The sequence below is a fragment of the Mesoplodon densirostris genome, chromosome 12, assembly GCF_025265405.1.
Source record: "Mesoplodon densirostris isolate mMesDen1 chromosome 12, mMesDen1 primary haplotype, whole genome shotgun sequence".
NCBI lineage: Eukaryota > Metazoa > Chordata > Mammalia > Artiodactyla > Ziphiidae > Mesoplodon > Mesoplodon densirostris.
The window spans coordinates 67320439-67332084 of NC_082672.1; the positions used below are offsets into that span (position 1 = coordinate 67320439).

The window sequence follows — 11646 nt, forward strand, 5'->3', positions numbered from 1 at the left end:
CACAGGGTGCAGATATTTGGCCAAATGTTTTCTGCGTATATCTGTGATGGAGTTTCTGTTTTTTGTGTTTTGTGTTTTTTTATGTGCTCATTTATTTTTTTTTAATTTTTATTACAGTATAGTTGATTTCCAATGTTGTGTTAGTTTCTACTGTACAGCAAAGTGAATCAGTTATACATATACATATATCCACTCTTTTTTAGATTTTATTCCCATATAGGTCATTAAAGAGTATTGAATAGAGTTTCCTGTGCTATACAGTAAGCCCTTATTAATTATCTATTTTATATATAGTGGTGTGTATATGTCAATCCCAATCTCCCAATTTATCCCTCCCCGCCCTGCCCCCACTTTCCCCCCTAGTAACCTTAAATTTGTTTTCTATATCTGTGACTCTATTTCTGTTTTGTAAATAAGTCCATAAAAAAGAACAAAGTAATGCTGTTTGCAGCAAAATGGATGGACCTAGAGATTGTCATACTGAGTGAAGTAAGTCAGACAGAGAAAGACAAATATCATATGACATCACTTTTATGTGGAATCAAAAAATGGCACCTGTGAGCGTGTTTTTGGATGAGACTAACATTTAAATCTGAATAAAGCAGATTGCCCTCCCTAATATGGGTAGGTCGGTTGAAGGGAACAGAACAAAAATGCTGACTCTCCCTTCCCCTCCCCCTCCATATAGTAAGAGAGAATCATCTTTTTCTTGTTTTCAAACTGAAATATCTGCTCTTCCTGGGTCTCGAGCCTGCTGGCCTTCAGGTTGGAACTACACTGTCAACTTTCCTGGGCCTCCAGCTTGCCAACTCATTCTGCAGATCCTGGGACATCCTTTTGGATTGGTTTCTCTGGGAAACGTGACTAATACACTAGGGAATTGATTACATAAACTATCATGCACATATTAGGAATACTACTCAGCTATAGAAAAAGAAAATGGGGATGATCTTGGTGAGATCCAGGGCATATTAACTAAATAACAATTATATGCAGAACAAGATGTATTATATACCAACCTTTACATGAAAGGGGAGATACGGATACCTATTTGTAATTGCTTATATTCACATTAAGAAACATTGAAAAGAAACACAAAATTAGTAAATAAAATTATTCTTTTTGGGGTTAAAGTGAACCAGGACACATACTTGTAAAGGAATACACTGGACACCAAACTCCACGGATGCTCACATGCCTTGTATAAAATAGCATAGTACTTGCATCCTACACACATCCTCCCATATACTTTAAATCATCTCTAGACTAGTTATAATATCTAATACAATGTAAATGCTATGTAAATAGTTGCTGGCACATGGCAGATTCAAGTTTTGCTTTTTCAGAGCTTTCTGGAATTTTGTTTTTTGAATTTTTTTTTTTTTTTTTTTTTTTTGCGGTATGCAGGCCTCTCACTGCTGTGGCCTCTCCCATTGCGGAGCACAGGCTCCGGACGCGCAGGCTCAGCGGCCATGGCTCACGGGCCCAGCCGCTCCACGGCATGTGGGATCCTCCCGGACCGGGGCACGAACCCGCGTCCCCTGCATCGGCAGGCGGACTCCCAACCACTGCGCCACCAGGGAAGCCCTTGTTTTTTGAATATTTTTGATCTTTAAATCCAGTTGCAGAACCTGAGAATATGGAGGGCGACTGTATGGACTAGTATTGCTCAAAGTGGGGTTCAGGGAATAGTGCCCATCCAGGAACTGTTTGTCACTGAGTTTACAAGCTACAATTGTCAATTCCACATCATTGTGACCCTCAGTTTCTGAGCGGAATTAGGTAGAATTTTTTCCCCACTCACTCAAAGTCATTACCTTTAACTTACCTTTAAGAGACAATGCCCAGATGGAAATGCTATGCTGATACCTAAATGCTGTAGAGCAGCTTGGTATAAAAAACTCTCTTCCCTTTGTTCCCTTCTCTAATAAGAGGTCCTCATCACCAGCTTAGACAGTATCTAATGGAAGTTGTTTCCTAACTCCTTGTCTTGTCTAGGAGTGGCTGACCAGCAGCTAGTTCCATTTCCCTTACTCTCCTATTATGATCACCATGCATCACCATCAACACAAAGGAAGCTGAAAAAGAAATCAAATAGAACCTAGAACATTTTCATCCACTTGGGAGATTACAATGATATGGCCATGATTTCCAATCACAGATTGGTAATTTTCACGGTTTTCCGGGAGATGAAATACTGCCCATCCCAAACTTAAGTTTTTATCCTTTGAATCTAGAGAGTCTATATTTCTCATTGTAAAACAATGGTTCCCATGGGAACAAAGTATCAGTTTCTCTTAGCAACCACTGCAGCTTCTATAGCATCGATAAACTTGGTATCAACATGAAACTACTTTTACTAAGTGCTTATTATTACTGTAAAACCAAGATTACCATAGTATAACTGAAAAAAAAATCTAAGCAGGATACAAAATTACATATAAATTGTGGTAAGTATGTGCAAAATAACATAAGTATAAAACACAAAAAGGTCTCGGAGAAATAAACTAAAATATTAACTCTTTCTTTCTTTGTGTCCATGTTTTCTAAATTTTTGTTTTGTGCACAAAATAACTATCACGCCAAAGAAAGAGATAACTGTAAACACAATACAATTGAATTTTAACTTAGAGATGGAGGAGGTAAGTATCATATAAGTTCTACACGGTGTGTCACAGCATTTTCTTCTCTCTCTGGCTTCATGACTATATCACTGGATGTCAGTGCCAATCACTTAACCACTGGCCTGCAGATTCTTTCCATGAAAATTGATGTCTAAGTTTCTTTTGAACTCTAAAAGTCAAAGACTTCATAATTTTACTTTTCCACAATAATTTAATGTAGAGCGTTGCCCCAATTTTGGAGCAGGTTTTGGAGGGTATAAAAATCACCAGGAAAATAAGAAATAAAAAGTGCTGACGAGGATGTAGAGAGAAGGGAATCCTTGTACACTAATGGTGGAAATGTAAATTGGTGCAGCCACTATGGAAAACAGTATGGAGGTTCCTCAAAAAATTAAAAATAAAACTACCATACAATCCAGCAATTCCACTTCTGGGTATACATCTGAAAGAAACAAAATCACTATCTGGAAGAGATACCTGTTCATTGTAACATTACTTACAATAGCCAAGACATGGAAACCACCTAGGACCAACCAATGTTAACATGGACAGACCTGAAGGCCTCATGTTAAGAGAAACCAGTCAGACAGGGAAAGACAAATGCTGTATGATCTCACATGTGGAATCTAGGAAGACTGAACTCATAGATACAGAAAACAGATTGGTGGTTACAAGAAGTGGGGAGTGATGGGTGGGCAAAATGGGTAAATGTGGTCCAAAGGTAGACTGACAGTTATAAAATAAATAAGTTCTGGGGATGTAATATACAACATGGTGACTACAGTTAACAATACTATTTTGTATATTTGAAAGTTGCTAAGAGAGTAGATCTTAAAAGTTCTCATCCAAAGAAAAAAATGTATAACTATGTGAGGTAAGAGATTTTAACCAAACTTATTGAGGCAAGCATTTTGCAATATATACTTATATAAATCATTATGTTGTACATCTTAAGCTAATACCATGTTATATGTCAATTACATCTCAATGAAACTGGGAAATATAAAATAAAATAAAGTAAAATAAATAAAAAATAAAATCACCAGGGGAGCTTCTTATAAACTGGTGCCTGGGCTGCAACCCCATAGATTCCCCATGAGCAGGTTAGACTAGGGCCCAAGCATCTGCATTTTTATCATGGCTTCCAGGAGATTCTAATGTAGACCACATTTGGACACTAATCCACGTTCTATGCACAAGTCTTGAGACATAAACATTATCTAAGAAAAGAAACCATTTGGCACAAGAGAATGAGTCTTCCTTGAGATCATTCAAAACTACGTGGTACAATTGGAACTTGGGCAGTTTTTGTCCTAAAATATTTCACTCAGACTCATCTGTTCTCCCCTGTCACCTTGTTATATTAATCCTTGATCTCGGCTCCATCAGTATTTTTTTCACCTTTTGAAGCATCACTCTGCACCACCTGCAACATCCTCTGTGACTCATCACTGAAACATAACAGACTCCCTTCACACGTGGGGCCTGGCACTTGGAAAGGCGCGTGCTCTTCTCTCCACGAGGAGGCCTGCCTCAAGTTCTCGAATAGAAACGATGCTTGCTTTGTCAAATGCGACAGCAGCGGACCTGCCACTGGTGACCACTGGTGGAAAGCTAACAATAAATGTTAGAGACAATGTAAGACAGACTGTGTGTTATATATAATCCTCCATATTCAGATGTTGACAAACTAAACCACAGAACCAGCAGGCTTTTACTGGGAACTTTTCTTGTCCCGGGAATGTGAAACTAGGACCCACCTGTGAGCAGAAAGGAAAAGTCCTCCCTAAAAGTCCTCCCTAAAAATTCTAAATTTTTAGAATTCACAACAGAAATGTCCGTTCTAGATGTTTATTGTAGAAAGACAGTTTTTAATTTAATAACCAGGAGAAAACACTCTAAGGACTACACGGTGTTGAGTTCTGATGTGAGGCTGGGAAAGGTGTTCATGTCTTGTTGCTGATTATTGTTCTACATTAAGTTCTATTTACTTAAAAAAAAATTTTTTTGCCCACTCCTAAGTTTTTTTTACCAAATTACATAACCATCAGTCATAGATGAACGTCCCCGTGGCTGCACATCACTGCCCATCTCTGATGATGTCGAAGTTTTCAAGTACGTGCCAAACATTGGATGGGAAAAAAAGTGTTTCATTGTTGCTTCTCTCTGTCTTTACATGATTACTAATAAAGTTGATCAGCTTTCTCAAGTCACAGGCCATCTGTTGCCTCTTTTGTGAAATGCCATTTAATTGCTTTGCTTATATTTCTACTGGATGTTTCCTGTCTTTATTTGCATGTAGACGTGCTTAGTATACTCTGATGTTGGTGCTTGGCCATAGGTTCTCTTTAAACACATCATGGGTTTAACAAAACACAAGGTATGAAAATTGGTGCATAAAACACAGTGGGACATAATGAAACACATTTCAAATGCATCCTTACCTTTACAAAAAGATTATTTACATCCGCTTTGAAATAAGAATATTCCCTTCAGCATTTAAAATATCATTAGTTTGCCTGGTAATATTTTATTTCTCTATCTGGGTGCTGGTTATATGTATGGGTGGTTCACTTTTTGAAAATTTGTGGAGCTGTAAACGCATGGTTCGTGCCCTTTACAATAAGTATATTTTAGTAACAAATTTACCTAAAAATTCATTAGATTTATATTCTAATGTGCATATAACTTTTCATGGATGTAAGTCTGCTATACCTTTTGAAGATGGCATGTTAGAAATCTCAGCGAGGGAGGGAAAAGGGAACTAGATAGAATGAGTTCTATGAGTTCCAGTGAGGCCACAGGAGGTGAGAAGGGAGACCCAAGTTAAGGTAAAGTGTAACCCAATGTCGACAGGATGGCATGGCCGTCTAATATGGCCTTTTTTAGGGTAAAGTCAAACGTCAGAGCTGACCATTTTTATTAGTCTCTCTCATTAAAGAAAACTAATAAATCAAGATACAAATTGGGGCCCGGCAAAGGCCGCGTAGAGTGGAGCTGCTGCCGGAGATGCCTAACGGTGTGTTCTGAGGAGCGGCCAGCGGCGCGATGGAGCGGGCCAGGGACCGTTTACACCTGAGACGGACCACAGAACAGCACGTACCAGAGGTAGAAGTCCAAGTCAAACGGAGAAGAACAGCCTCACTGAGCAACCAGGAGTGTCACCTGTATCCAAGGCGATCTCAGCAGCAGCAGCAAGTACCTGTGGTGGATTTCCAGGCGGAACTGAGACAGGCATTCTTAGCTGAGACACCAAGAGGTGGTTAAAGCAGTATTGGAACACCCAGGTAGCTGATTCCAAGAGAGCAAACAAAACAAAACAGGCTCCATCTACTATTCGAAGCTTCCGCCCCAGCTTGCATTGTTTGTAGGAGAACGTGCGTCATACCTTTATCTGTAGCCTTCCCTTAGGTCTTAAGGATCCTGAAACTTTCCTGTGGACATTGGATTTGGTGGAACAGCAATCATGACTGTGGGAAAGAGCAGCAAGATGCTGCAGCACATTGACTATAGGATGAGATGTATCTTGCAAGATGGCCGGATCTTCATTGGCACCTTTAAGGCCTTTGACAAGCATATGAACTTGATCCTCTGTGATTGTGATGAGTTCAGGAAGATCAAGCCAAAGAATGCTAAGCAGCCAGAGCGTGAAGAAAAGCGGGTTTTGGGTCTGGTGTTGCTGCGTGGGGAGAACTTGGTTTCCATGACTGTGGAGGGACCACCCCCCAAAGATACTGGCATTGCTCGGGTACCACTTGCTGGAGCTGCAGGAGGCCCTGGGGTTGGTAGGGCAGCTGGCAGAGGTGTTCCAGCTGGTGTTCCAATTCCCCAGGCTCCTGCTGGATTAGCAGGTCCTGTCCGAGGGGTTGGGGGGCCATCCCTACAGGTAATGACCCCACAGGGAAGAGGCACTGTCGCAGCTGCTGCAGTTGCTGCTACTGCGAGCATTGCTGGAGCCCCAACTCAGTATCCACCAGGGCGTGGGACTGCACCTACACCTGTTGGTCGAGCAACTCCACCTCCAGGAATTATGGCTCCTCCACCTGGTATGAGACCACCCATGGGCCCACCAATTGGGCTTCCTCCTACTCGAGGGATGCCAATAGGCATGCCCCCTCCAGGAATGAGACCCCCTCCACCAGGAATAAGAGGTCCACCTCCCCCAGGAATGCGTCCACCAAGACCCTAGGATACTATTGATCCTTCTTAGTCACTTTTTTTTCCTGCAATGTGTCTTGTGAAATGTGTGGAGTGTTTGTGAGCTTTTGTCTCCTCTGCGGCATTAATATTAGCTAATAAATGCATAAATTGAACTGTGAGGTATTGTTGTAAAAAAAAAAAAAAAAAAAAAAAAGATACAAATTGGGGCCACGAAGGTAAAAATAAGTCTCGCCAAATGACTGGAACTCCATTCCCAAGAGATGTAGTGTGAAATCACAGAAGATGGGATTTGAATACTGAACTGGCCACTGCCTGCCCGTCTGAGCCCTCGTTTACTCATCTGTAAAAGGGAGATAATAGAAGCGACTTTGTGGGGTTGTTGTGAAGATTAAGAAAAGAACACGTATGAAGTACTGGTCCAGGGTCTGCCTCAAATAAGAGTAATTATTATTGCTCCTGTCCCAAGATGTGAAAATTTTGAGGAAAAAATTGTGTTTCTGTTTGGAATTACTTAAATTTTTTTAAAGGCAAAATTGAATTTTCTTTTTCCATGGAGAACTAAAAATACTTTCAGGACCAATATATGATTTCTATGTGATGAAAGAGTGTGATCTGGTGTTTTTCTCTTCCAGTTCTTGAGAAAGGTGTGGAACATGCAGGCTTCTAAGTAGGTACTGACTATTGGTGCTTAAGCTCTTAGCAGTTAATATAAACCCTGGATTTACATGGCTTTCAATTTCCTTTACAACAGTTGCCTGAGTCGGGTTTATCACCCTTGTCCCAGTGCACTCGGGAGAACAGACAAGGTGAACAAAACAATCAAGCTGGTGAGACTGTCTTAATGTGAAAATGTTGGAGCAAAGCACAAGCTTTAATTTTTCTGCCCAAATCAAAATCTGATGAAGTTGTGTTTAGACACGGCTTGGTTCTAGACCTCAAATTTACTTGTGTATACTCATCTAAATACCTGAGGATTCAGGTGGGGTGTGTTTTTTTTTCCTTTAAATTACTTTTATAGTAATCATACGCTGTTTGGTTAGCATCAGATAGATCTCTATCTACAAAAAGCTTTCTTAATATAAGCAGGAATCTGTGAACATAAAAACCCTTGAAAATCATACTGGAGCCCAGATTAAACCCACAAATACAAGAAGGTCCGGGGTCGAGGGACAGCCTCTCCTCCTTTGCCCTTCTGTTGTGATTGTTGAGACTTGGTGAACTGGAACAAAATTGACAAGGGGCAAGCTTGTCATTTCAAGTCTCCCAGATTAAATTGACATCTTGTTTTTAATTTCATTTCCTTTTTTATTTAAAAAAAGAACTTGTTATTCACATCTTGAAATTACGCTAAAGTGTAACTTAACTGTCCTCACACTACCTCTCTGCCTGGTTGCTCACTGGACAAAACACAAATGTGTTATCAAAAATAGCCTCTCAGCCATAAAACAAGAATGAAATAATGCCATTTGCAGCAACATGGGTGGACCTAGAGATGATCATACTAAGTGAAGTAAGTCAGACAGAGAAAGACAAGTATCATATAATATCACTTATACGTGGAATCTAAAAAACAAAAAATGATACAGATGAGCTTGTTACAAAACAGAAATAGACTCACAGACACAGAAAGCAAACTTATGGTTACCAAAAGGGAAAAGAGGGGGGTAAGGAACAAATTAGCAGTTTGGGATTAACATATACATACCGCTATACATAAAATAGATAAACAAGAAGGTCTTACTGTATAGCACAGGGAACTATATTCAGTATCTTGTAATAACCTACAATGGAAAAGAATCTGAATATATATAACTGAATCACTTTGCTGTACACCTGAAACTAACACAACATTGTAAATCAACTATACTTTAATTTTTAAAAAAAGTTAAAAAAAAAAAAAAAAAGCCTCAGTGCAGGCAGCCCAACACAAACATAAGCATCGGCGGAGGAGTGGCCTAAGGAACGAAATAACCATCATCTGGGAATCCCCTACCCAGTGCTATACAAAATATCACCAAGATCTTTATACTCAAGTCCACTGCAGGTACTGGAAAACAAAGGCAGGAATTTAGTCTATATTTTAAGAGGAAATTATTGGGGAAATGGAATTAGTCTTTGATATGAGCAAAGATTCCATGCTAACAGTTCTCTGGTTGCTAAACCTTGACTCTATCATTTAGTCTTTGTCATTCACGGCAAGACTTTGTGACTCAATCTTACTATCTATGACACAGGAATAACACAAGCATGCTTTATCTTCTGCAATTGTTGTACCCTTGAAAACTGTGTGAACTGAATTGTGGAAAATAAAATTACAATCTCTAATTATATTAGGAGGAAAAAAATCAATATTTTAGGAAACCTCAAGATGAATCCTTTTGTCAAGTGAAGAATCCTTTTATACCTTATCTTAAAAAATAATTTCCATGTTTAGTATTATATTCTTTAAAACTGGAATGTATTTTATTTTATTTTATTATTTTTTTTGCGGTATGCAGGCCTCTCACTGTTGTGGCCTCTCCCGTTGCGGAGCACAGGCTCCGGACGCGCAGGCTCAATGGCCATGGCTCACGGGCCCAGCCGCTCCGCGGCATGTGGGATCCTCCCAGACCGGGGCACGAACCCGTGTCCCCTGCATCGGCAGGCGGACTCTCAACCACTGAGCCACCAGAGAAGCCCTGGAATGTATTTTAAAAGGGAAAGTATGATGATTTTTATGGGCTTTATGCTATCGGTCAGACCCGGGTTGCCTACCCCTTGGCCTCTAAGGACGTTTCTAAAAATATACTTTGTTTCCTGTTCATCTTCAAGCTGCAGCGCTGGAGTGAGAATGGGGGTGGCCACGGAGGGATCTGTTGTGGAAGATGATACTTTAGGGAATAAAAAATAACTCTGTGTTCCTGGGAGGATTAAAGGAATGGGAAGTAGAAGCAGAAGCTGGAGAGAAGGGATGAAAATAAGAGGTAGGGCTAGGGCTGGTGAAGGAGTTTAGAGCAGAACTGGTAGACAGCTTGACATGCTTGGGAAGCCTAAAGATGAGAGTGATTAAAAGGTGGTGAAGGAAGGGGACGAGGACAGAAAGTTGGAGAGAGAGGCAAGGACCCAGCTTTGCAAAGTCTTGTGTACCGTGATATGATGCTTGGATTCTATTCTAACCTCAGCGGGAAGCCATTAAGGGCTCAAAGCCCTAAGGGTGACATGCCACAGTTGACTAGAGGCAGGCAAGACTGGAAGCAAAGAGACCATTTAGAAGCGACTGAAGCTGCAGTGGTCCAGGCAGGAGAGTCTTCACTGAGGGAAGGGAGTGGCAATGGGTGGAAGTGGACAGACGCAGGATAAAATCTGAAGACAGAATTGTCAGGTGTGACTGAAAGACTGAATATAGGACATGAGGGGATGGAGAATCAAGGATGACTCCCGGGTTTCTGGAATGAGGGACTCAGGGCCATTTGCTCTCCCCGTATTTCTCTGTAGTTTTTGGACATAATCTCGTGATTCCCATTATTTCAGCTCTAACTATATTCAGGATTCTCCCTCTCCTGCCCCAACCCCTCTCCTGAATTCCAGATCCATATTGCCAACTGCCTGCTGTACATCGAATGCCAATCCTCTTCCTCTTCTTCCTCAATTCCGAAACTTGAGAACTTAGGTTGTTTTAAAATTTTACTTCCTTCTCTATCACTCCCCAACATCAAGTCAGTTTCCAAGAACTGAGAGACTTTGCCTCCAGAAGAGCCATCGGTTCTACCCCTGCTCTTTTCCTCCCACCCCTTCTCCAACCAGGCCTCCTCCGCTCCTGGCCGGACTCCCGTGCGAACTTCCTTCCTGCTTCCTCACTGCCTCTCCTGCTCTCTCAATCCATCCTGCACTCTGCTTCCAGACTGAGCTCCCCAAAGTGAGAAATTCAGTCATTTCACGCCCAGGCTCAAAAGTCATAAATGAAAAAAAATGAAAAAAAAAAAAAGAAAAAAACGAAAAAAAAAGAAAAAAAAAGTCGTAAATGGATCGCTATTGATGGAGGAATTAGGTGCAAACACCTTTGTCTGGCATTCAAGACCCTCTGCCACATAAACACCAGCACATTTTAGGGGTATTGTCCGCAGAGGTGGCACGACAGTGTGAAAACATTGGGAGAGGACAGACAGAGGGGTGGGTATTGGGGGGCAGATGAGAGAAACTGAATACGAGGCTGTGCCTGGACTGGCCATACAAACTGAGTTGCTCCTCTTCGAGAAGGCCTTTCACAAAAACTTAGTTCATGTCAGAATTAGACCGATCCCGGCTCAAACTAAGCGCCTCAAGGAAACTGCGGTTGACAGGGGGCTGCTTTTTGTCTACCTGGCACCTCTTTCTCTTTCAAGATGGGACCGTGCCAGTCATGGTTTTTATTTCCCTTTCTAAACTGATGGGCCCATGGCATGGGAACGTGACCCAGTAGGGCCGATCAAAAGCTTGATATACGGATCCCGGAAGAGAAGGTGTTGTCGCCCCTCCCCAGAGATGTTGAGCAGGGAGGTCCACGTGAGATCTTGGAGCTGCTGGGGACCACCTTTTCCGTGGTTTCACAGAGCAAGCACTCGCTGGAGTGCGAGACCAACAAAGAGGAGAAATGCAGCTGACGGAGAACCAGAGACCATGTGACTGTGTCCTGGACTTCCCAGTTACACAAACCACACAGATGTTATAAGAATGGTGACAGAAGAGGGGAATGTAAAACATTCCAACCCACAGTCCTTATCATAGTGAGTCAAGGTTTCATTTCACTTAAACCTGTCCTTTGCCCTTGGGATGCTCCTTGTCCAATGCCATCCATCTCAGCCCTGTGTCTCTACCCAAGCCAGGGAGGGCCCGCCGTGGTTTC

General features: G+C 41.5%; 2 protein-coding genes across 2 annotated transcripts; both read left to right on the plus strand.

Moving 5' to 3' along the window:
* The first annotated feature begins 5601 nt into the window (after nt 1–5601).
* On the plus strand, nt 5602–6061 carry LOC132500000 (SNRPN upstream reading frame protein). Its single transcript, XM_060114741.1, has 2 exons — nt 5602–5911; nt 5948–6061. The coding sequence occupies exon 1, from the start codon at nt 5673–5675 to the stop codon at nt 5889–5891; it is 219 nt and encodes a 72-aa protein (XP_059970724.1). The 5' UTR covers nt 5602–5672; the 3' UTR covers nt 5892–5911; nt 5948–6061.
* An 18-nt stretch (nt 6062–6079) lies between these two features.
* Nucleotides 6080–6937, plus strand: LOC132499999 (small nuclear ribonucleoprotein-associated protein N-like). The gene has a single exon (XM_060114740.1). It carries the CDS (start codon nt 6091–6093, stop codon nt 6811–6813), a length of 723 nt encoding a protein of 240 aa, XP_059970723.1. The 5' UTR covers nt 6080–6090; the 3' UTR covers nt 6814–6937.
* The last annotated feature ends 4709 nt before the right edge of the window (nt 6938–11646 follow it).